Genomic DNA, 26422 nt, shown 5'->3' on the forward strand with positions numbered 1-26422 from the left:
CTTCCTCTACCTCCTCATAGCCAACTCCTTGTCATTCAGATCTCAGTTTACATTTTCCCTCCTTTTCATGAAGACTCTCTCAGTTTCACCTGATAAGACCCAACTCCTCTTTCTCTGTTTTGTTTCTCCTGTTTCCACTGATGACTTCTGTTGGTTGATCAAAGTCAGGATCTGAAAGGAATGGAGCCCTTGGATGTTATGGGGAAGGAGATCTTTGTGGTCATTTAGTCTAAGTCCTCAGTTGTTGAGGACTCTCACTTATACTCCTGAATTCTGGTGGATTTTTGCTTTACTTTGCTTGCCCACAATGGTTAGGGTGAGCTGTGAAGCAAGGGTGACCACTGTGCCTCACTGCAGTGCCTCTGGGCTGTACACCTTTGATGCCCAGGGTAGCTTACAATGCTAAGTAAAGCCAGCCCTGGTTTCAGTTAGACTGTAAGTAGGTTGTACTCAACCTTCAAGAAGGAAATTTCACTGGCCCCTTGCAAATGCGTGAAAACTCACGGTCCCTAGTGGGTAACACAAAGAACTCAGGGAGCTAAGTTTACGAGGTTTTAGGAATCTTCCGTTGCCTCTTTGTGGTCATGAGAATGCAGGACTAGGCAATCTCTGTATCTGAGCCCCAGGGTTCTTCTACTCCTTGAGGAGAAGATGAGGAAGAATGTTGAGCACCCAGCTAACTCTGGGTTTCAGACAAATGAAACAAATATATATAAATATGTTAATGTAAGGGTGTCTCATGCATTTTTAGCACAAAAATATTGCACGGGACATAGTTATACTAAAAATGCATTCATTGTTTATCTGAAATTCAAATTTAGCTGGCCATTCTGTATTTAATACAGCAGCTCTGTGCAGGAGCGACCGGCATTTAAAATAAATGACTTCCCTAGGATAAAGCTCTGGGATTATGGTAAACAGAAGCCACAGTGAGCTGTTCCCCACCCCCCTGCCCCCCAAGGGAGGAATTAATTCGGTTTCTTTCATGCCAATTAAGCAATCACAGTCAACTCTGTCGGGAATCCAAACCCATGACTATCACGGGACTTGAGACCACGAAAAAGTGAAGAAGATTAAGAGGCAGAGAAGCAGTCTTCACAGACACGGGCGGCTGGCAGAAGAGAACTGGCTCATCCTGGAAGGTAAGGGTGTGCGTCGCCTTCTCACCAGAATTGTAGTCCTGTAGATCCAGAGCAGGGGTGGGGGATTCTGGTGGACCCTGCCGCACTTCCTCATGGCCTCTCTGATACTCAATTGTCAACAGAATTCCCCTGCGACGTTTGTCATCCTCCAACTTCTAACCCTCTCTGGGCCCTCTGGGACTGCCAAGAAGCATAGCAATTATTCAGGGTGGCAGGCAGCTGGTGAGAAGACTCCTGCTGGAGTTCGGCATACTCTCCCGTGGCTGCTGCTCTTGCTTTGAGTGTAACAAGGCGCATTTGCTGTCTCTGTATCATCTGCCAGGGCTCTGAGCTTAAGGTATAGATGGACGAAAACAATTTAATGCATAACTGAGTTTCTTGTCTGTAATTTTGGGCATAGAGCTCACTCTTGGAGAATTTACTTGAGAGCATCAGTGAGTTCAACTTTCTTTTTTACAACTAGGAAGGACAAATTGCATGTAAAAAAAATGCCCCCACCTCCACCCCCAGTGGAAAGGAGTTGCCTGGTGAAATCCCCACTCTGCTCTTCTACTCCTCCCTGGGGTTTGAAATTGAAGTTGGGTGATGTAGCTCTATGGGGCTCAGACCTTCGAAATCCACCAGAGTGATAGGGCTTCCATGGATGGCTTTTAATGAGTACACGTTCATCATAGCCACTGCAGTTCATGAGCTTTTGTTTTGTTCATCTGCATGTATTATAGTTAATTAAAAAATCATAGCTACGAAACTTGAACTATAGAAGAGCAGAACTTGATCAAAGTGGGAGGGAAAACAAATTGTTAGGCATAAGCAGGTCCTAGGCTTCTGGAGCTGATTTTGGGTGAAATGCTCATGGACAAGCCGAGGCACCTGCCCGGGGCTGGTTTCTTTGTTGAAAAGTGGGATTGAAAGATGCTGTGCTTGGCTGCCTGGCTCACACACCCATGGTGAGATTCAAGCATAAGGTGCTCTGGGAAACAGAGATTATGCTATCATAGGCCTCTGCTTGTTCTGAGATAAATATGAGATGATAACTTTGGAGAGAAATAACTCCTCTTATTTTGTTAACCACTGCCCTGGGTCAGAGAAGGTAGAGAATGAATAAAAAACAGTGTATCACTTGTTGTTCTACAAGTTTATGGTATAGAGTCAAACTGAAGGTAAATGGATATTTTTCCCCAAATAATAACTCAATTTGAAAGTCCTGTGTTTCCATTCGTAGTTTCTTCTTCAAGTTTTTCATTAGTGGGAAAGGTAAGAAACCCAAGCTGTTTCTGAAGCTTGTGCTAGCAAGGAATGAAGCAGGTGCAAATCCTTTTGTAGAGAAACCTGAGTGTGGTTGTCCCCTGGTGAGAATGTTATTGGTGGGACTCTATGACATGGCCGGCAAGAACGTTTTGGATGCACTAAATAATGCTCATGTGCCCCTTCTGATAGGTGTCCTGTGCCCTGACCTTTCATGATGCCAAGAAAAGAGGCTCACTTCATCTATGGTTACCCCAAGAAGGGGCACGGCCACTCCTACATCACAGTTGAAGAGTAAGTTCAACCCAGACCCAGAGGGGTTCTCAGTTTGCTGTTTGCTGACACAGCTGACTTCCCCCAGCACGTGACTACCTAGCAAGTCTCCTTAGTGTTCTGTCTCCACAGACAGCAAAAGGTCTGGAAACAAGGTGAGGAGGCCCCAGGGGCTCACTCAGGCTCCTCAGAGGCCAAACAAGCAAGAAGACAAGAATGGTAAAAAGTTGGATCTTACCCACTTTGTCTGCATTCTTGGCTTCTGGGTCTTTGTTGTAGGTTCTTAACCTGGAACATAGCTGTCTTGTATGCAGACGAATCTTTACTCAAGCTTTGTCCTGTCTATTCTGCTCAGGCTCCTAAAGGAGATTTGCAGACCATGAAATGTGTTGCCAAAGAACCAGTGAGGATGAAGGGCAGATGAGAGTGACTCCCTCTGCAGACTGACGCCAGGATGAAGATGGTGTTCGTAATTCTATCTGAAAAAAAAAAAAAAAAAGCAGTTTGATATTACGAGTTAATTAGAAATTAGCATTTGCATGATGAAGCATTTCTAAGTGCTAAGTGTTGTATACTGGTCCAAGACATGATCCAGTGGGAAAATTAGGCCTGAGGATAATCCCAGGAGATGTAATTGCTGTAACGGGAACACCAAGGATGCAGGGGCACACTCTGCATGTCCTCTCCGCCCTCTGAGTGTGAACCCCAACAGGACAGCAAGGAACTGTCTTTTGGAACATCTTGTCTGTGCTCTGTTCAGAACTTGCTGTAAACCTGCTCTCCCTTTGGAAAGAGTTGGTGAGCAATCTTATAGGAAGTGAGAAGCAGGGACAAATAAGATGTGGAACCCATCAGAGGTGCTGAGGAGGACATCATGCTGGGAGTACCTGCTCAGAGGACCCCAGGGGATTCTCTAATACGCTGTGTGGTCAGTGGGGTTGGGGGTGGCCGATGCCTTCTGGCAAAATGTCCCAAGAGCAAAGATGTGCTGTGTGTACGGTGCACTGTTTCAGCTTCTGTGTGGTGGCCCAACACACCCTTTACATTTAATTCTACTTATCTCTCATGTAATTGTTTAAAACGTCCAAGGGCTCATCAGTTGCCTTCTGTTCAGTTACTGCTCTTGGATATTGCCTTTGCCTACATGGTTGAAGGTGATGTGCCATCACCTTCATGTCTCACCAACAAAAGAAGGGGAGATGAAAGAGAGGCTAGACCATTCATTTCAAGGGACACACATCACTTTTCTTACCTATCACATAATGGCACTCACCCTGGTGGGTTCATCCTTGCTGTGCTGTAAATGAGGAAAGGCTTTGAGAAATCAGGCACTGTGTGGTTGGACATGGTGGTGCTGGACTTTAAATCCAGACCTGGTTGCCTCCAGGGTCCAAGCTGCAGGACAATGGAGACCAGTATTTGCACAGACCTATCCCATGAGAGGCTAGGGCAGAGATATCTCAGCATGAAGCTGGGCTCTGAACCATTCCTTTCTGGAGGCTGGAGGTTGTCTGCTTCATAGGCTGAAAACTGGGCTGTTCTTTGCTATTTAGTGTCAGCTGTGGAACCTAGCAGCCAGGTTCCATTCATAGCCTAAACAGAGTTACCTTCAGGGTCTAATTAGGAAGACAGAAACAAGCGAGGTGCTTGAACTCCAATATAAGGAATTGATTCAACAGGCTTTGGGACTGAGGAGGTAAAGAAGACAAAGAAGTTAGTAACTGAGAGATGTGGCTTCCACCCCTGGTGGGTGGGAGAGTATAAACAGAAGGGTGGGGGTCCTCAGAACCTGGCTCAGATCCTTGAGTAGGGGTTTCTGCTTGGCTGGTTCTGGTGCCTGATGTACCTCTGAGGTGAGGTGGAGGCACTGGTGGGCTGGTGCTGTTGCTGGTGAGGGCAAGGATGCAACTGGTTTTTAGAGCAAGGACTCGTGATTAGGACTGACTGATGGTGGGAAGGCTGTGGCTGGAGTGATGCTGACCCAAACAGGAGGTGGACCAGAAAGAGCAGCTCCCTCCCTCTCCTCTGGTCTCTCAGTCCACCTCTGGGGCACTCCACTAAAGGGCAAATGAGATGTGAGGCTTGTAGAGAGTGCAGGGAAAAATAACCCCTTCAACCTGTGTGTAGGAGTAGCTGGCCTTCTATAAGCAGAAATGTTGCTGTCTGCAGGACAATCAGATGACCATAGCCCACGAGACGCTCTTTACTTCAGTCTGTGAGAGAAGGAACACCATGATCTTGTGCAAGGTCGTAAAAGATGAATCCAGAAAATACCTGTGCAAAAGGCCACTCATTTGTTCCTCTCACAAAAGCTCTAGCTCAGATGAAATGCAGGCTGTGGCGTGGGCATGTTTGCTTCCAGTTAAGATGCCACTACCCTATACTGGAATGTCTGGGCTCAAGTCCTGCGACTGGCTCCTGACTCAAGCTTCTTGCTAATGTGCACCTTGGGAGACAGCGTGATAACTCAAATAGATGGTTTCCTGCCATCCATGTAAGAGACCTGGACTGAGTTCCCAGCATCTGGCTTCAGACTGGCCCAGCACTAGCCATTATGGGAGTAAGGGGATAGAACCAACAGATGGGAACTCATATTTAAAAAAAAATTAATTTATTTTATTTGAAAGGTAGAGTGACAGAGCGAGCAAGCAAGTGAGAGAGCACGAGAGAGACAGATCTTTTTCACTGGTTCACTTCACAAATGTCTGCAATAGACAGAGCAAGGCCAGGCTGAAGCCAGGAGCCAGGAACTCCATCTCAGTCCTATGTGGGTGGCAGGAACCCAAGTACTTGGGCCATCCACTGTCTCCCAGGCACATTAGCAGAGAGTTGGATCAGAAGCATGGAGTAGTCACGATTTGAACCAAATGCTTCAAGATGGGATGAGAGTATTCCAAGTGGTGGTTTAACCCACTGTACCACAATGCCTGTCCCCAGATCGTGGCTCTATGTGTCTGTCTAAAGCTGTCTCTGCCTCTCAAACCTAAAGAGTACAGATTCCCAGGTGCCGATTTTGTAGGTCAGAGTGATTCAGAATGGGCACTCCAACCTGCATTGAGATGGTCCTGCTACAGGTGGTGTGTGGGTGAACTCTGAGGAGCTCTGCTATGCTAAGCCAGACTGTGTTCTTGTGGTGTGTCTGGCATATCCTCGTGTTTTCCGCTCTCAGTCACTTGAATGGTTGTGAGTGCAACGTGACTGACTATAAAGAGCTGGAACAGAGCTCTGTCTGTGTCAAGATGTTCAAGCACAGACCACAGAGAAAAATTATAGCAGAGGCACCCTTCAGTCATGAGTCTATTGAACATCTCTGATCTCTGTGGCAGCTTTACTGCAGGAACGAGTGATTCTGAAGGCAAAGCACTGGCCTGGGGCATGGGAGACCTGGGCCTGGCACAAATTTTAGTGTTCACTTGCTGGTATCTAGTTATTGCCAATTGCTGTGAATGTTATTCTGTCATTTACTGGTTGTGAAAACAGGAATCTTACCAGTGTCCTGTCAACTGTAACATGAACACTGTACCTACCTACATAAGAGGATTGTAATGAAGATGAAATAAAACATGTATGTGGCGTAAGCATTGTGTCACAGTGGGTTAAGACACCACTTGGGATGCCCACATACCATATGAGAGGGATGATTTGAGTCCCATTTGCTCTGTTTCTCATTCAGCTTTCTGCAAATGCATCCTGGGAAGAGCAGATGATGGCTCAGTAACTGGGTGCCTGCCACCCAACTGGGAGACCCAGCTGGAGTTCCAGGCCCAGCTCTGGCTGTTGCAAGCATTTGAAGAGTGAACTGGTGGACAGATCTCTTTCTCTGTCATTCTGCCTTTAAAGTAGATGAAGAAAAGAAATAAAAGATAAAAATAAATAGTAAATAATTATATATTTTTAAAAGCATATAGAAATGCCTAGCACAGTACATGGTACAACTTGGCACTCTGAATTGTCAGTATGGTAGTGGTGATGCTGATACATCTTGATAGATTTCAGCTTCATGTTCTATAAAATGGGCAGATTGGTCTACATCATTGGATCTGATGCTGTCATCTCATGGTTCTCTCCTTCCTGCTTGGGGATAGATGGGTAAGGCTTGATGTTTTAGCAGCTCTATAGGGACGCAGTCTAGTAGATGGTACAGGGCAAAATTATCTTTAGAATAAGCCTTAGCTCAACCCTGCTTCTCCTGTAGCTGCACAGTCTAAGTCACCAAGCTCCTCTGACCTCAGAATCAGCCCTTAAGGCATTTGGATGTGGCTGAAAAGCCCATGAGAGTGATGCAGGTATGGAAAGCCAAGACACTATGGCAAAAATTTCCTACATGAGGGATCTCTATGAATGAGACCCAGTGGAAAGAAGGGGCCATCAAAGAAGGATGTACTTTTCTCTGAAGGGAGGAGAGAACTTCCACTTTGATTATGGTTCTGTCTAAATACTGACAGAGTTTGTGGTCACAAAAGGCTTCCATAGCCTTGGAAGCTCATGGCAAGAGCCTTGGGTGATCACTGAGGACATAAATAAGAGTGTGAATTGTTAATGACAGAAGTCACTGTGCACTTATTCCCCTTGTAGGACCTCTGTCCTTAATGAGTTGTACTATGAGAATTAGCTGCAAAACTTATTCTCAAACAGTACTTTTTACCTTGTGTGTGGGTATGTGTGCAAACTGTTGAAATCTTTACTTAGTATAGAGTTGGTCTTCTGTATATAAAGTTAATTAAAAATGAATCTTCAAGAAGAATGGGATGTGAGAAGAAGTAGGAGGTGGTATAGGAGTGGGGGTGGGAGGGTGTGTTTGGGGAGAAAAAGCACTACATTCTCAAAGTTGTACCTATGAAAATTGTATTAATTAAATAAAAGCTTTAAAAAAAAAAGTCCCCAAGCTCTGCAGGGCCTTTCTTTGAAAGTTGACAGTCACAGTTAACAGATTCAGTACTCTCAACTTAGATCATGCTGTGATGCAGAAGGTCAGGCAGATATTAACTAATTGATGATGTTATGGAGGGGGTCTACAGCCCCAGGCTGTAGTTCCAGGGACATTGTGGTAACTGCAACACTTCCCTAGTATAATTAAACACTTTTTATTACCTTAACAAAAATACAAAAGAGGAACTTCTTGGGAAAGAAAAGATTTACTTTAGCTTACAGTTTGTGGTTAAAGTTCAGGATTGGGTGGCCTGTAGTGTGGCATCTTTGGGGCTGGTCATGGCAGGTGCAGACAAATGATCACATGACAATCTAGAAAGCAGAGAGAACAGAACTTGAATTCAATCAACCCTCTCATGAGGACCACCCTCTGAGGGCATGTCCTCAGTGATCTCAAGACCTCCCACCAGACCATCCATAATTCGATCAAATAGCTATTCTTAATCAATCAGTCTTTAACATAAATACTTCAGAGTTTAAACACCTGCACGAGTGTTGGGGAGACAATTCCTACCCAACTTTTAACACCAGAGTTCATTGGAAACAGGGCCCAAGAGGCTTGTTTGGATCCCCAGGTTGGCATCCTGCTGCTTAGAACTAGGTCGTTCTCAGTAAGGGTTGCTAAAACTTTTCTCTAGGTTCAGTTCAGATACTTCTCCCTAGAAAAAAATGGGTGAAGGGGGAGTTTGGGGCAGAGAGCACAGAGACAATTGAAATGGACTATGGTTCAAATCCTCTTTCTCTCTTGTATTAGTTCTGTATGACCATCAGCAAGTTATGTAACCTCTGCATCTGTTTCCTCTTCTGTTAAATGGAGTTATAAATAGTGCTTAACTTACAGAGTTGCTGTGAGAATTAACTAAGCCAATGCATGTAGAATGTTCAGCACAGCACCTGGCTTATCATAGATATTCAATTAATGTTAATTTCCATTTCCTTTTTGTGGACTAAGTTGGGGGGAATGCTTTTAACCATTTACTAATTAGAAGAAAAGATAATGCAGCCTCAGTAGATACACTGTCCACATAAAGGTCAGTTTCTATGGCAATTCTTGTGGCTGGAACTTGGGTTCTTGGCAATGCTGGTTAGCAGTGCTTCTGTGGCACATACCTGAGAAGTTCCTAGATAAGGACCTGTGTCTGCTTACAGGAGCTGGAAGTCTGGTGAGGTGCCCCATGTGGAGGGTGGGGAATGACTTAGGGACTCCGGGCCAGCACAGTCAAGATGAAGAGAGAAGATTGATTTATGCTTCTTCACAATCTGGAACAATGTATGCCAACTTAGCTTTGTCTGTCTCTTGGGCCAGGGCTGCAGGAATTGGCATCCTGACAGTGATCCTGGGAGTTTTACTGCTCATTGGCTGCTGGTATTGCAGAAGACGAAGTGGATACAGAACCTTGACGGTTGGTAGAGTTCCCACTGTTGGACCAGATCCAAGGTTTCCTCTTCATTCTTTTCTCTGAATTTCTGGGGACTGGGATGCAGTTCTGTCCATCTCCTCTAGCTCTGATTCCTGCTTCTGCTGAATCTTTCATTCTTCATACGTGTAGCTCTTCCTTTCCCTCTGCCAGGTGTGAATCCCAATGAGGAACTTGCCCTGTCTCATTGGTTATACTCCCAGCAAACTTGAGCACCCATCTGACTGTTGTGTGTAGTTGAGCACTAATGGTTTGTGGGGCCCAGGGGAAGGGCTTGTGGTTTCTTGCACAGCAAACAGCAATGCAGTAGACAACTCAGGACTTACCAACTCTTTGGGCAATTCTTGCTAGTTCTGTTATCTACTTGGTCTGCTCCTCCTGCCTTGCATTTTCACCCCTTTCCTCCCAGGTTACCTGGGAATTACAAGTTCTTGTACCTGTGGTGAACTAAGCAGCTCGGGATATTCACGACCCCTCTAGACATTTGTGTAATGAAAAAACCCTCCTTCCATCAGCAGCACAAAAAATTACTGTTTTTTATTTTTATTTAATTGTTTTTCATTTTATTTGAAAGGCAAACACACACACAAAGAAAGAGAGAGAGAGAGAGAGGGAGGGAGAGGGAGGGAGGGAGGGAGAGAGAGAAGCATGGAGGGAGGGAGGGAGGGAGGGAGAAAGAGAGAAAGAACATGCATTTCACCCACCAGTTTATTCCAAATGCCCACAACAGCCAGGGCTGGGCCAGACCTAATCTAGGTGCTGGGAACTCTATCCAGGTCTCTTCTATGAGGAGTCAGAGACCCGAGCACTTGAGCCATCACTGCCTTCCAGGTACACAGGAAGCTGGATTAGAAGCAGAGGAGCTGGGACTTGAACCAGGCACTCTGATACATGTTGTGAGTGTCCCAAGCAGTGACTTCCCCTCTGCTCTAAACACCTGCACTATCACAGGCTCCATCTTCTTCAGGTGGCCAATGTAGTGTTGGTAATGTTCTCCTTTGTCCACATATGCTGCTAATCCAATGATGGTCCAGTCTTCTGGTATCAGGATTTCTCATGAATGGGATGCATCAGTTGAGTCCATAATGCTATAGAGTTCAGGTTTCAGTATCCTTGCTTCAAAGTCAAGTAGCACTTTAGCGCCTGAGCACCCAAAGTCACTGTCCACAGTGAGCAATGGAAGGAAAGGAGAGTTGCAATTTTTCTCTCATTCTCATTACTGATCCAAAAGCTTTTCAAGCTGATGAAAGGTGGGGGAAATGGTCATCTTTGACATAGGTATAAAGTACTGGTCCAAATTCAACAAGTACTGTGGGGAGCAACCCGGACTGGACTGAGTTACTGGAATTAAGACTTATTCTATGCATCTGCTCTCCCACAATATGGCGCTGGGAGAGGAGAAAACAGCTTCTACGCAGCTGCCTCTTGCCAACTTGAGTGATGACCTCCAGGAGCTGATCTTGCTCCTGATTGGAGGAGAGCAGCGTACTCGGCGTGTGGGCAGCTGAGTTGGGATTGGCGGAAGAGGACTATAAAGGAGGAGACAACATGCACCAGGAACATCTAAGGGGAACATCTAAGAGGAACACCTGTGCAGCCCCCGAGAGAGCCGGCCGGCGGTGTGCCACTCCCCCGCGGAAGTGGGGAATGTGGCAGGGGGAACCGCCCTTCCACGGAGGTGGAAGGGTCGGTAGCCAACCCGGGAAGAACCAGCAGCAAACCCGGGGAGGGCCGAGCAGACGAAAGAACAGCACAGGGTCCTGTGTCGTTCCTCCACGAAGACGGGGAGCGACAAGTACTTCAGCGGGGCAGGGGGCAGTTTGCAGGGATTGGTTGGCTGTTGAGGAAAAGTGCTAAGTGAGAAAGGCAACTTTGAGTTCTTTCATTCCTTGGCAGGAAAAGCAAGCAATCTCATGTTACCTCCCTGATGCCTGTCTTTGCCAGAGCATCCCAAATACAAACCATGAAAGGTTGGCCAAATTTGGGGGCTGCCATATCCACTGAGTAGACCTCTGTTGTGTGTCGACATTTGCTGGAAAGGAGGAGAAGTTGCGGAGCCTTGGGTTATAAGGGTAGGAAGGAACTCCTGTACATGATGCCTCTCCCTGGCAGCCCGTAATAAATTAGGAAGGGAGACATTTTGCTGTCTGTCACAAAACTCCATTTGTACCTCTGGCAGGGAGAACACTTTATAATTGGTTTATAATTGGTTACATACTTTTTATCTCTTCTACTCCTTTTCCTCTCATTTATGAACTGGGGCAGAGACTGTTTTTTATCCATCTTTGTATCTCCGATGTATAGGACTATGCCTGGCACAAAGAAGTCATTCAGTCATATGTCATGAGGATTCAGTTTCATTGTATGCCACTGACTTGCTTGGCAAGTTCAGATTTTAACTTTTGCAAGTCTCATTATCTCTATTCTACTCCAAGACATGGTGAAAAACACATGTAATACAAGAATGGATATGAGTTTTTATTTAGCATATATTTTATATTTTACTTTGGCATATAATTGTGTATCAAAACACAATTTAGTTTTTCAAGGAATCAAAGTTATGGAAACTCATTATGTTGGTACCCATTTCCTAGCAGTCTGCAATTATTAGGTTGATGCTATTGGACAAAAAATACAAGGATTTTTATCCTTTCTGCCTAATGCTCTCAACTTATATTCATTCAACTGAAGAATAACAGAATCTTTATATCGTGTGTTCAGACACTGTGAATATTTTGCTTGGTAAGGTTCAAGTTCAACACTACCATGTTCCCATTCCTCTAGGCCTAGATCAGTGATGTTCAGAGTTCCTGGAATTTTTATGAAACAGAACTGTGTTTAAATTCTCTGGTTTCCCTAGTGCTTCAAAATGCTCTTGGTCATATGTATTTTTCAAAATTAATAGTAAAAATCTTCATTTTGGGACATTCACTATCTCTAGAAAAGCCAGGTTAGAAATCAGTGGCACAAGAAATGTAGGCAAATATATGTAAAATAGTGTATTAATACCAAATTTAATTACATAATGAACTCCCTTTCTCTCTTTGCTGATTCTATTTTCATTTCAAAGCAGAACATAAATGACAGTAACACAGACTCTGGTACTCAACCTTTACCAACCTCTATAAAGCCTTCAGATGTTTACTTTCCACCTTCATTGACCACAGAATGCTAGGGAGTTGATTGGAATTTAGATTTCCTAAAATCTCTCCCCTGGCTAACAATTCCCTTGCATTCTGAAAACATCTTTTTAGAGGAAAAATTGCTTTTTGTTTCTACATCAGGGAGTGGGAATGATATGCAAGGAACTGGATAATGGTGTTTCAGCTTATCAGTTTCCCACCTTCACTTGGAAGCACGATACATTTGATTCTTGAATAAGAATTTCAAAGCCGGCGCCGTGGCTCACTAGGCTAATCCTCCGCCTAGCGGCGCCGGCACACCGGATTCTAGTCCCGGTTGGGGCGCCGGATTCTGCCCTGATTGCCCCTCTTCCAGGCCAGCTCTCTGCTGTGGCCAGGGAGTGCAGTGGAGGATGGCCCAGGTGCTTGGGCCCTGCACCCCATGGGAGACCAGGAAAAGCACCTGGCTCCTGGCTCCTGCCATCGGATCAGCGCGGTGCGCCGGCTGCAGCGGCGGCCATTGGAGGGTGAACCAACGGCAAAGGAAGACCTTTCTCTCTCTGTCTCTCTCTCTCACTGTCTACTCTGCCTGTCAAAAAAAAAAAAAAAAAAAAAAAAAAAGAATTTCAAGGTCTCTGCTAATAACTCTGTTGACACTCTTGTCTCAAGGTATTGGGTTTCTTATGCAGGATCAGGCCTATCTGTACTGGAATCACTTGTAATGTATAAATATGCCACAAATTTTTACATGTTGATTTTTATTCTGTAACATTACGGAATCCATTTATCAGTTTGAATAGTCTCTTGGTGGAATCTTTAGGTTTCTCTTTATAGAATCATGTCATCTACAAACAAACTGAATTTTACTTCTTCCTTTCCTATTTGTAATGCCTTTTCTTTCTTTCTCTTGCCTAATGATGCTGGCTGGAACTTCCAAGATTAGATTGAATGAGTGGTGAGAGTGGATGTCCTTGTCTAGCTTTAGGAGATGCTATTAGCTTTTCCCCCTTCAATATGATATTGACTGTATGTCATACATAGCCTTTATAATGCTAGGGTATGTTCCCCCTATACCTAATCGGTTCAGAGTTTTTTTTTATCATGAATCGGTGTTGTATTTTATCGAATGGTTCTTTTTTGTCTTTTTTTTTTTTAAGATTTAGTGATTTATTTGAAAGGTAGAGTTACAGAGAGGCAGGAGCAGAGAGAGAGAGAGAGAGAGAGAGAAAGAAAGAAAGAGAGAGGTCTTTCATCTGCTGGTTCACTCCCCAGTTGGCCACAACAGCCAGGCCTGTGCTGATCCAAAGCCAGGAGCCAGAAGCTTCTTCTGGGTCTCTCACGTGGGGGCAGGGATCCAAGTACTTGAGCCATCTTCTACTGCTTTCCCAGGCCATAGCAGGGAGCTGGATTGGAAGTGGAGTAGCTGGACTTGAATCTGCACCCATATGAGATGCTGACACCACAGGTATTGGCTTTACCTGCTACATCACAGCACCAGGAGCTCTTTTTTGTCTTTTGAGATGATCAGATAATAAACTTCATTTTGTTGATGTGAGATATTACACTTACGGATATGCATATGATGAACCATCCCTGCATCTCTGCAATAAGTCCCACTTGGTTATGATGCATCATCTTTTTTATATGTTCTTAGATTTGACTTGCAAGTATTTTGCTGAAAATCTTTGCATCTATGTTCATCAGCCAATATCAGGGATATTGGCTTATAGTTTTCTTTTTGTTATGTCCTTGTCTGGGTTTGGAATTAAGGTAATGCTGGCATCATAGAATGAATTTGGGAGGGTTCCATTCCTTTCAATATTTGGAGAAAGAAGATTGAGAAAAATTGGGGGAAAATTGGTGTTAGTTCTTCAAAGGGAAGCCTTCTTGTCCTGGGCTTTTCTTTCTTGGGAGACTTTTGATCACTTACTCAATCTCATTATCTCTACAAATCTATTCAAGTTTTCTGTGTCTTCATGGTTAAATTTTTGTAAGTTATTTGTATCTAGAAGTTGAACATTTTTCCTAAGTTTTCCAAGTTCATAATGATCCCTAATGACCTTTATATTTTTGTGGTATCATTTTTATTATCTCCCTTTTCATGTATGCAGTATCAATTGTATTATCTTTTTTCATCTCTGATTTTATGAGCCGTCTCTCCTTTTTTCTTAAGTCTAGCTAAAAGTTTATCATCTTTTTGCAAAAACAATTCTTTATTTCATTGGCCTTTTGTATTTTTAGTTTTCAGTTTCTATTTTCTTTATTTCTGCTGTTCTCACTACTATTCCCTTCCTTACCTTAACTTTGTGTTTGGCTTGTTCTTGCTTTTTTAGGTCTTTGGGATGCATCGTTAAGTTGTTTATTTGATATATTTCTTCTTTTTTTTAAATGTAGGCACTTACTGTTATTAGCTTCCCTTTTAGTACTACTTTGGCTGTAACCCATAAGTTTGGGAATGTTGTGTTTCCATTTACATTAGTTTCAAGGATGTTTTAAATTTCCATTCTGATTCCTTCAGCAATCCATTTTTTTTAAGGGAAAGGGTTTATAGGGGGAAATCCAACAGACTGGAGGGAAGGGGAGAGAAGGAAAAAAGAGAGGAGAGTGTAAGAGAGAGAGAGATCAAGATACAGAGACAGAGAGAGAGAGATATCAGGAGATGGAGAGAAAGAGAGCCACGTGTTCAGGAGCAGGTCCTTTTAAAACTTTAGTAGGAGCAGTGAATCCCATTATTGTAGGGGTGGAGCTGATTAAAACTGGTGCTACTTTATGGAAGGTAGGCATCATAAGCAGTGGCTTAACCCTCTTGGCCATAATACTGGCCCTTTTTCAATATTATTATTGCTAATAAATCACTTATTCTCATCACTCAAAAATTTCTTCTACTTATTTTTAACATTCTTTTTTTAAAGATTTATTTTATTTGTTTATTTGAAAGACAGAGTTACAGAGAGAGGTAGACAGAGAGGTCTTCCATCTGCTGGTTCACTACCCAGATGGCTGTAACAGCCATAGCTGTGCTGATTCGAAGCCTGGAGCCATGAGCTTCTTCCAGGTCTCCCATATGGGTGCAGGGGTCCAAGGACTTGGACCATCTTCCACTGCTTTCCCAGGCCATAACAGAGAGCTGGATCGGAAGAGGAGCAGCCGGGACTCAAACCGGCACCCATATAGGATGCCAAAGCTTCTGGCCAGGGCTTTAACCCATTGCACCACAGCACCAGCCCTATTTTTAATATTCTTATGTTCTTTTTCTAGTGGTTTTTATACTTTTCATGAAGGCTATTATCTTTCTTTTGCTTCTGAATGTAAAACTCCTTTAAGCATCTTGGCATAGCTGATCTGGTGGTGATGAATTCCCTCAACTTTTCTTTGTGAAATGTAACTTTCTGGGTAAGGTATTCTTGGTTGGCCAATATTTTCTTTCAGAACTTGTATCATTCAATTTCCTCTAGGCTGCTAAAATTTCTGAGCAATCTGCTGTTAATCTACTGGGGTTTCCCTTAGAAGTGAGTGATGCTTTTCTCTTAAAATTTTAGAATTCTTTGTGTTGTACTTTTGAAAGTTTGTAATACATCATGGTGAAGATATTTTCTGATCATGTCCATTTGATGTCCCATGGACCTCCTGTACTTTAATGTCCACATTTTCCTCCAGATTAAGGAAAATTTCAGCTTTTATGTCATTGAATGGGTATTTCTAAGCCTCTACTCTCTTCACCCTGAGCAATTCCTACAACTCAATTTTTTTAATGGTGTCCCAAAGGCCCAGAGGGTGCCTTATTTCTTTTCTTAAAATCTTTTCTTTTGTTTGATTAGAATATTTCAAAAGATCTTTCAAGTTCAGATGCTCTTTGTTTTGATTGATCAAGTCTGGTGTTGAAGGTTTCCATTCTATTGCTTATTTGACTTGAGTGCTTCATTTCCAAGATTTCTAAAGATTTATTTACTTGAAAGGCAGAGTTTCAGAGAGAGAGAGGGAGAGGGAGAGGGAGAGGGAGAGGGAGAGAGAGAGAGAGAGAGAGAATCTTGCATCCACTGGTTCATTCCCCAAATGACTGCAATGGCTGGGACCATGCCAGGCCAAAACCAGGAGCCCACAGCTTCTTCCAGGTCTATGAAATGGGTGCAGGGGCCCAAATACTTGAGCCATCTTCTGCTTCCCCAGGCTTATTAGCAGGGAGCCAGATCAGAAGTGGAACAGCCAGATCTTGAACCCACACCCATATGGGATGCAGCACTGTAGGTGGCAGCTTAACCAGCTATACCATGACACTGGCCCCTTTGATTATTTTACAGGATCGCTCTCTTTCCTGAATTTCTCATTCATATCATATACAGTTTTCCTGATTTCATTTAATTCTATTTTATCTCCTTCAGTGTTCTAATAATTATTCTTCTGAATTCTTTATCAGGCATTTTGTCAATCTCCTTTTCTTTGGAGTCTGTTACTAAAGAATTATTGTGTTCCTTTGGGGCCATGATACTGCCTTGCCTTGTCACATTCCTATTTCCTTACATTGATACTCATGCATCTGGTGGATCAGTTAATTTTTTTAAAGATTTATTTATTTATATAGAAGGCAGAGTTACAAAGAGGCAGAGAGAGAGAGAATCTTCCACCCACTGGTTCATTCCCCAAATGATGACAACAGCTGGAGCTGGGTCAATCTGAAGCCAAGAGCCAGGAGCTTCTTCCCAGTCTCCTTTGTGGGTGCAGGGGTCCAAGGACTTAGGCAATCTTCTGCTGCTTTCCCAGGCACATTAGCAGGGAGCTAGATAGGAAGTGGAGCAGCCAGGACTTAAACCTGTGCCCACTTGGGATGCCAGCACTGCAAGTGGAGGATTTACCTGCTATAACACAGTGCCAGCTCCCAGATTAGTTATTTCTATCACACTTAACAAGTGACTTTCATGGTAAAATGCTTTTTCTTAAAGATATAGATCTACTGGCCGGCGCTGCGGCTCACTAGGCTAATCCTCCACCTAGCGGCGCCGGCACACCGGGTTCTAGTCCCGGTTGGGGCGCCGGATTCTGTCCCGGTTGACCCTCTTCCAGGCCAGCTCTCTGCTGTGGCCAGGGAGTGCAGTGGAGGATGGCCCAGGTGCTTGGGCCCCGCACCCCATGGGAGACCAGGAAAAGCACCTGGCTCCTGGCTCCTGGCTCCTGCCATCGGATCAGCGCAGTGCGCCGGCCGCAGCGCGCCGGCCGTGGCGGCCATGGCGGCCATTGGAGGGTGAACCAACGGCAAAGGAAGACCTTTCTCTCTGTCTCTCTCACTGTCCACTCTGTCAAAAAATAAATAAATAAAAAAAAAAGATATAGATCTACTTAGTAGTACGTCATTTTGTCTTTATTTCCAGTTGGATCCTGTAGGGTAGTCTCCTCATTTCTTTTTCCATGTAGTTGATCACTGTGGCAGAGGAGACAGGAGGCATCAGCCCAAAATCCAGCAGCATGTACATATCTCCATGGTGATAGGTTTCTATGCAGTGCCTTGGAATCCACCTACCTTTTCCTCCCCAAGAAGACAATTACTTTCTTCATGTTATTCTGCCTGGGGCTGAGGAGGAAAGGTGTGAGCAGTATTGGGTTGTCTACACCACAATGCTAGATTACAACCAAAGTCCACAGCTTTCCAAGTCCAGCAGAGCATGAAATGGGGCCAAAGCCAATTTGCTGGGGACTGTCTGCTTCTGAGTTGGGCTTGCAGCTTAAGGCTGCCTTCAACCAATCACAGGTAATGCTGGCCAGGATGTAAGTCCAATTGACTGGGGCCATGGGACAATTCACTTGGGACTGTGGAAGGTTCAGGGGCTCCACCTAGAGGCACCAGCTTGGGGACAGACGGCATTAGTATCTGCCCAGTGATGGTTTTACCATATTCAAGACACAGTCTGTGCTCACCTTGGTGCTATTTTCCAGTGACTGGAGTCTTGCTACTTGTTTTCAGCCCACAGTTGTGGGGAGGGTTGATGAAAGTAGTCCTTTGTTCACCCAGGCTGACATAAAATGGATTGCACCTGACTTACACAGCTGTAGGACCTTACCCTGTCTTGGGGGTGCATGCTTAGCCCATGAGAGACTGAGAGTAATGCAGGCTGAAACACTCATGTGTTTTACCAGGATGAAGGTCTCCACCTGATGGCGGGGCAGGACTAGAGCCTCACTGAGTACTGACCTGGGAGAAGGGTCTCTGATCCAAATCGGGTGCTGGTTATCACCACAGTGGGAGTGGCACTGAGCTTCAAGCTAAAACTATGAACTTACTTTCCTGCCCTACACCCGAGGTTGAAGTATTTGCTTTCTGCCTGATGCTGGGGTGGGAATGGTGAAGGCAGTTCCTTGGCTGCCCAGGTTGGCATTAAGCTAGGTTGAACTGGGTTCTCAATGTCAGTGGGTCCTGTGTACTCTAAGTGTATGCCAAGCATGCATGATGCTGGGAAAGATCTAGCCATGGTATCTGTGACGGCTGGCCTGGCACTGAGCTTCAAAGCAGAGTCTTGTTTGTTCCCATTCTACTCTCCAGTGGCTGGAATCTTGCTCAGCTGTCTTTTGGAGGCTATGGGAGGGATGGTGGAAGTGGTCTCTTGGCAGCCTGGTTAAAGAGGATCCAAAGGCTCTGGAACTGGCCTAGGGGCAGAAGCTGTGGGACTCTATCTGACTTTAGGTTTCACCATAGCAGGCCTGGTATTAGGTTTCAAGTCTAAGGTCTGGACCCTATTCTCTCTCCCTCTACCAAGTGGTAAGCATCTCTTCATGCTGCACTACTTGGAGCTGGTGGTATGTGTGTGACATGTTTCCTTCGGACCCTCTTCAATGTGTCTTATCACACTTTAACTGGGCTCTAAGTTCTCTCACCTAGCTTCTATAGCTCCTCGTGAAGAGGACTTGCATGAATAGCTGTTCCAATCGCTCTCTGTGGGGAGACAATTGCCACAGCATCTTATTCCATGACCACCTTGCTATACCTCCCCTCTTCTTTTCTAATATATGCGTTCAATGTTAAGATTTCCCGGTAAGTGCAGCTTTTGTTGTATCTCACAAATTTCATTATTATATTTTCAATTTCACTTAGTTAAAATATTTCAAGATTTTTCTTTAGATTTCTTCTTTGACCCATGTGTTATATAGAAGTTCAATCTTCAAATATTTTGGAATTTTCTAGTTATCATTTCTGAGTTCTACTTTAATTCAGTTGTAGTCTGACAGCATAGTGTTTTTATTTAAAAAGATTTTTAAGATATGTTTTATGTTCTGGAATGTGGTGAATGTTCCATGAGCTAAAGAAGAATTCTGTATCCTGCTGTTGTGGATGAAGTAGCTACAGTTGCTTATTAAATCTAGTTAATTCATGGTTTTATTGAGTTAAACTACGGCTTTACTGATTTTTTGCCAGCTAGATAGTCTATTTCTGATAGAGGAGTATTGAAGTCTCCAACTACATCTTTAACCATTTCTCCTAACAGATCTATCACTTTTTGTCTTACACATTTTTGATGCTCTGGAACTAGGTGCGTACAAGCTAAGTATTGTTATGACTTCTTAGAGAATGGATCCTTTTATTATTATGTAAGGCCTTGTCTATCTCTGATGACATCTCTGATGACATTTCTTATTTTGAAGTCTGCTTTCTGAAATTAATATAGAAATGCCCACTTTATTTTGATTACTAATATAGCATGGTATCTCTTTATCTCTGAGGGGACTTCAACAACAAGTTGATAGAGTGGTGGGCAATTGATGTAGTGGTTAAGATGCTAGTTGGGATGCCACATCCCATATTGGAATACCTGGATCCTCTCCTGAATCCTCTGCTTCCAATAACGCATATCCTGAAAGACAGAAGATAATGGCCCAGTAGTCAGGTCACTGCCACCACACAGGAGAAACAGATGGAGTTATGGGCTCCTGGGTTCTGGGCCCAGCCCTGGCTATTGTGGGCATTTGGTATCCATCACATTGAAGATCCTTCTCTAACTCTCCCTTTCAAATAAAGTAGAAATAAATAAAATGTAAAAATTTACAGGAAATGGAATTATAAGATAAAATTGAAAAATATAAACTTTCTCAACATAAGTTGTAAAAGGTTCAAGACACTTTTGCAAGCCATACACTAGCCACTTAGTCTAGGACTAAAGAATTGAGGGTCTCGAGAATTTAACCATATCAAGGCAGTATTTGTTACATTATTAACTGACAATAAATGGACCCCTTTAATGATTTTTTTAACATGACAAAACAAAAAGAAGTTGAAAGGAGGCAAATCATGATGGGAAGATGGAGACCTAATAATTTTCTGTTGAATCCTCATAAAATTACCCTTGCTTTATGAGAGGAATAAGCAGTAGTACTAGGGGCCGGCACCGTGGCTCACTTGGTTAATCCTCCACCTGCGGTGCTGGCATTCCATATGGGCACCGGGTTCTAGTCCCGGTTGCTCCTCTTCCAGCCCAGCTCTCTGCTGTGGCCCAGGAGGCCAGTGGAGGATGGCCCGAGTGCTTGGGCCCTGCACCCACATGTGAGACCAGGAAGAAGCTCCTGGCCTCCGATTGGCCCAGCGCCGGCCGTGGCGGCCATTTGGGGAGTGAACCAATGAAAGGAAGACCTTTCTCTCTGTCTCTCTCTCTCACTGTTTATAACTCTACCTGTCAAATTAAAAAAAAAAAAAGCTGTTTATAAGCAGTAGTAATGTCATGGTGGAGAAAGTTTCTTTGGTGAAGATTTCTGGATGTTTTTCCTCTAAAGCTTCATGTAATTTTCTCAAAACACTGTCCTAATAAGCAAATATTATTTTCTTTGGCCCTCCAGAGAGCCAATAAGCAACATGCCAGAGTATTCGCCAAAACTATTGCCATGACCTTTCTTCTGGACCACTTCCACCTCTTGGTAGCCCTTACTTTGTCTTCAAGATTATATTAATAAAGCTGTGTTTTATATTCTGCTCAAATTTTTCAAAGGAATGCTTGTGTCTCTTGATTGCACTTATTTAAAGTTTCTGTTGAAAGCTCTGCTCCTGTCTGTAGCTGTTCAGGATGCGACAGTTTTAGCAGCCATCCAGCACAAAGTTTGCTCCACTTTAACTTTTCAGTTAGAATTCTGTAAACTGAACCAGTTGAGATGGCTATGGCGTTGGTTATTGTTTCTGCTGTTAAATCCTTACAGTTATTTCGTAGCTCACATTTTCCATGACCTTTTGAAGACTCCTCATATTTACTTTTAGTGTAGACTTTTTTTTTTTTTTTTTGACAGGCAGAGTGGACAGTGAGAGAGAGAGAGACAGAGAGAAAGGTCTTCCTTTGCCATTGGTTCACCCTCCAATGGCCGCCGTGGCCGGTGCGCTGCAGCCGGCGCACCGCACTGATCTGATGGCAGGAGCCAGGTACTTCTCCTGGTCTCCCATGGGGTGCAGGGCCCAAGTATTTGGGCCATCCTCCACTGCACTCCCTGGCCACAGCAGAGAGCTGGCCTGGAAGAGGGTCAACCGGGACAGAATCCGGCATCCCGACCGGGACTAGAACCCAGTGTGCTGGCGCCGCAAGGTGGAGGATTAACTTTTAAAATGAATTTCTTGTAGACAACACATAACTCTCATTTCTTGATCCACTCAGACAATCATTCCTGTTCAGTATGATTATTGATATATTTGTATTGATATAATCATATTTGTCATTTTGTTATCTTTTTTCTTCCTAAATTTTCTTCTACTTTTTCTGCCTTTTGTGGTCTTAACTGAACATTTTATGATATGATTTGCTCTCCTTTCTTAGCATACTGGCTATACATCTTTTTCAGGGTTTTAAGTGGCTTCCCTAGAGTTTGCAAAATTACATGTGTAACTCATCAAAACCCACTTTTAAGTAACATGGTGTCATTTCATAAGTAGTATGAGTACCTTATAGTGACAATCCTAATCCCTTTCTCCTTCATTGAACGGTTATATGTTAGATTAAGAAAAATAAGTTTCTATTTTACCTTCATTTATGCACTTCTCTATGTAGATCTGAGTTTCTGATCTGATGTTATTTTCCTTCTAATAACTACTACTAGTATTTCTTGCAACCCAGGTCTCCTGGCAACAAATTCCCTCAATATTTGTCTAAGAAAATCTTCATTTGTCCTTCATATTTGAAGGACAATTTCACAAGAGGCTCATTTTGTTGATGTACTTCTCCTCCCTTCACAATATTCATTGACTGACTACAGATGCTAGGTACTGCACCAGTGCTTTACCAGTAGTTAATTCCCACTACAAGTCTCAGAGTTATGTAGTATCATCTTCCTGTTACAGAAGCAAAATCTGGAATTGAGAGAAAAAGTGACTAGACTGAGGACACACAGGAGGTAAATGGAAGAACCTAGATTAAAACCTCATTCATAAAAATTTGGCTTCATTTTCTTTTCTTTACTGGACTCAGTTATTTCTTCTCACCCACTCGCTTTTATGAACTTACATTTCAGGACAAAAGTCTTCAAGCTGGTATCCAAAGTACTTTAACGGGGAGAGGTCCACAAGAGCAGCTTGGTCAACAGGACAGCAACCTGTTCTTTCAAGAGAAAAACTGTGAACTTCTGGTAGGTTGAGAATGTGCATGTAGATGTTTTCATGTACGGCTACTTTAAACTCAACTGAATAAAATGACCTCCATTTAAAAAGCAAGGATAATGTGAATGTACTTAATGTCACAGAACTATGTACCTAAAAATGGTCAAATAGCAAATTTTATGTTACATATACTTTGCCACAATAAAAAGCAAATATTACAAATCAAAAAGCAGGGAAAGCCCAGACATTTTCTTGAATCATGTACTCTCACACTCAGATGTTCCAGGGTCCATAATGAGCACCCTATTCATGAGCTCTGAAGGAAGAATTTGGTTCCAGATACAATACCCCCTTATGTTTCTAAGTTACTTTTTTTTCATTAGCATAGATATAAATAGGTGAGGAAAAATGTTATGAATTGTTATGAATTGTAGAGCTGTGCTCTCCCATAGGGTAGCCACTAGACACACTGCTCATGTACACTTGAAATACAGTAGTATAAATTAAGATGTACTGTAGCCATTACTATATTTAAAAGACATAGTCTATAGAAAATATAACTACTTCATTAGTAATTTTCATATTATGTTAAAATGATTGTATCTTGAAATACTGGGTAAAATAAAAATATTTTATTAATTTTACCTGTTTCTTTTTGGTTTTTAAGTGTAGCTACCAGAAATTTTAAAAATCTTCAAAAATTTCATTCATTTCATTATAGAGAGAGCATGCTCCCCCATCTGCTGGTTCATCCTCCAAATAGCTGGTTCACTTGCAATACTGAGGGGTCAAAATCAGGATCCAGGAACTCAGTACAGGTGTCCCATATACATGACAGGAACCCGGACACTTGAGCCATCACTTCTACTTCCAGGGTGTTCATCAGGAAAACACTGAGGCAGGCATCAAACACAGACACTCAAATATGGGACATGGCATCCTAATGGCCAGGCCAAACACTTGTACCTCAAATTTTAAAATTATATAAGTGTCTTATGTTACATTTCTATTGGACAGGGCTAGTGCAGATGCATAATGATGGAGTGCCCTAACTCAAGTCAAATTCCTGTGTTTGATTCTTAGCTCCTAACTTACTAGTTGTGCATGACTGTGCGCAAGTGATTTAATTTTTCTGTGTCACTCTGTAACATAAAAACAGAGAAAATATTCTTGGAATTGAAAGGATTAATGTAGGCTTAACAGACTGATAGTATAATTTTGCCTTTAGAAACAACTACAAGGATCTATGCAGCAAAGAAGCAATATTTAGGGGCTGGTGCTGTGGTGCAGCAGGTTAAGCCACCTCCTGCAGCACTGCATCCCATATGGGCACTGGTTCATGTCCTGGCAGCTCCGCTTCTGATCCAGCTCATGCTAATGTACCTAGGAAAGCAGTGAAAGATGGCCCAAGTCCCTGGATCCCTGCTACCCCCATGGGAGACTAAGAAGCTGCTCCTGTTGTGGTCTTTTGGGGAGTAAACCAGCACATGGAAGATTTCTCTGTGTTTCTGCCTCTAACTTTGACTTTCAAATAAACAAATATTTAAAAAAAGAGGTAATGTATATTACTATCTCTAACTTGCATTCCAGAATCTATCAGGGTTTGGGATTTCTGACATGGATAAGGCAGAGATAAATAAGCTTTTGAGATTTGGGGAAACCTCTTAGCCCTATTTTTCTCTACCCTTTCCCCCAACAAAGATTCAACATAAAAATTTATGAAATTTAACAATTACCTCATTGGGTGGAAAGTAGATATGAACATTCAGAACTTTAAGTCCATGGCAAAATATATACACTGTTGCCAAGCCTATATTCTTCCTTTCTCATCTTCACAGGTTCCCAATGCTCCACCTGCCTATGAGAAAGTCTCTGCAGAACAGTCACCACCACCTTATTCACCTTAAGAGCCAGCAACTCACCTGAGAAATGCTGAAATGATTTCCCTCACACTTTTGCTTGAATTTAATATAGACATCTAATATTTTGCTTTGGAATGCTGTAAGAACATACACCTCTAATTATAAGCCAATGTTAAATTCTTAGGGCAATTAGCAGAACTAATCAAGTAATTAAATGATAAGAAATATAAAAATTAAGTGTCAATAAACATTACAACAAACAATGCTATCTGCGTCAACAGTATTGCTAATATATCTATGGTGTTATTTCCTGAGAAATAGAATTGGGTGTTCTAGCACCATCTAAGTTTTAGTTAAAATTTGGTTAATAAAGGAACAAGCTACTATACGGATTCTTGAATCAGCAGCCTCTAGATCAACATGAACTGTATACAGAATTGTTGCAGGTGAGTCTGTGTTGTGGAGAGTTCAGAGGGTACCTTTACAGGTTTAAGACAAAAAGCTAATTGACCTATTTATCTGATCAGGAAAATGTCAGCAATGTCCCTCTCTGTTCTAAAATTCCATGATACTACAATAATACACTATAAACATCTTTTCTGTAAGTAATACACATATGAGGGGTCTTCAAAAAGTTTGTAGAAAATATGTATTATGAAAAAACTGTGCATAGATTTCAAAACTTTGACTAAAATAAATCTTTTAATTCCATTTTCCTGCAATTTTTTTTTTAATTTGACAGAGTTAGACAGTGAGAGAGAGAGACAGAGAAAGGTCTTTCTTCCATTGGGTCACTCCCCAAATGGCCACAACAGCCAGCATAGCGCCGATCTGAAGCCAGGGACCAGGTGCTTCTTCCTGGTCTCCCATGTGGGTACAGGGGCCCAAGCACTTGGGCCATCCTCCACTGCACTCCTGGGCCACAGCAGAGAGCTGGACTGGAAGAGGAGCAACCAGGACTAGAACTTGGTGCCCATATGGGATGCTGGCACCACATGCAGAGGATTAACCAAGTGAGCCATGGCGCCGGCCCCCCTGCAAACATTTTGAAATACCCCCATAATACAATTTTAATTACATTTCACTGCAAGAATACTAATATAATGATAAGAATTTTGTTAAACCAGAATGTGGTGTAAGGATTTAAATAAGCAAAAGCTACTGCAGTTTGGCTGTTGCCTATCTATTGCTTTAAATGTTTCTATAGCAGTTTAGCTCCTTTGGATTCCAAAATCCTTCTCACAAGAACATACTTAAGAAATAAAAAAGGACCAGAGGTTCTAGAATGATATCAGTATTTGCATAGCAACATTGCACATAGATATACACATACAAACACACACAGGCTACATCCACTTATCACCGGCACTATTATTTTTTAGCATTTTCTTCTGATTATCTCATTTAGAGTATTTTCCTGGTTTAAATTTCTATCACACTAAATGGAAAGCCAGTATCATTTTCCATAAGGTAATGAAAGCAAATTGTTTTTGTTAAAACCTGGGAAGATATTCATGATAACAAAAGGTTGTCAACCTGAGACCTGTTCTCTTTGTTAAAAAGGAAAATTAGCAAGAATCAGAGAAAATGTAAAAGGTTGTCTTCAAAACTCTTTCAACAGTTTAAAGAAATGATTTTCTATGTGATTCATTTATAACAATGTTTAGTCGCTAAATCACTTAAAATCATCCCATGTCATCAGAAACACCAGTGCAACATAGCCTATTTCTTACCAAAGACAAACTTGAAAAGATAAAAAACAGGATACGTATTACATACATGGAAAGAATGACATTCAACAACATGCTAAAGTACATCCTAACCTTCCTGATTTTATTAACACTTGAAATATTCTACACCTTCCCCAGTTCAAAGGCTCTTGCCT

The 26422-nt window shown here is 42.7% G+C and overlaps 1 protein-coding gene across 1 annotated transcript; it reads left to right on the forward strand.

Annotated features, from left to right (window-relative positions):
* Positions 1–1008: 1008 nt before the first annotated feature.
* MLANA (melan-A) lies at positions 1009–25248 on the forward strand. The gene is made up of 5 exons (XM_002708101.6): positions 1009–1142; positions 2580–2681; positions 8896–8992; positions 22591–22704; positions 24514–25248. The coding sequence occupies exons 2-5, from the start codon at positions 2602–2604 to the stop codon at positions 24580–24582; spliced, it is 360 nt and encodes a 119-aa protein (XP_002708147.3). The 5' UTR covers positions 1009–1142; positions 2580–2601; the 3' UTR covers positions 24583–25248.
* Positions 25249–26422: the final 1174 nt, after the last annotated feature.

This window comes from Oryctolagus cuniculus, chromosome 1 (genome assembly GCF_051225735.1).
Source record: "Oryctolagus cuniculus isolate XC-2025 breed Fujian yellow rabbit chromosome 1, ASM5122573v1, whole genome shotgun sequence".
NCBI lineage: Eukaryota > Metazoa > Chordata > Mammalia > Lagomorpha > Leporidae > Oryctolagus > Oryctolagus cuniculus.

What these genes read in the sequence shown, in the direction of transcription:
- MLANA (XM_002708101.6), top strand. Translation starts at nt 2,602, where the DNA reads ATGATGCCAAGAAAAGAGGCTCACTTCATCTATGGTTACCCCAAGAAG. An exon ending in GTGGATACAGAACCTTGACG is followed by an intron (nt 8,993 to 22,590) that starts GTTGGTAGAGTT and finishes CTTACATTTCAG; the next exon opens with GACAAAAGTCTTCAAGCTGG. An exon ending in AGAAAAACTGTGAACTTCTG is followed by an intron (nt 22,705 to 24,513) that starts GTAGGTTGAGAA and finishes TCATCTTCACAG; the next exon opens with GTTCCCAATGCTCCACCTGC.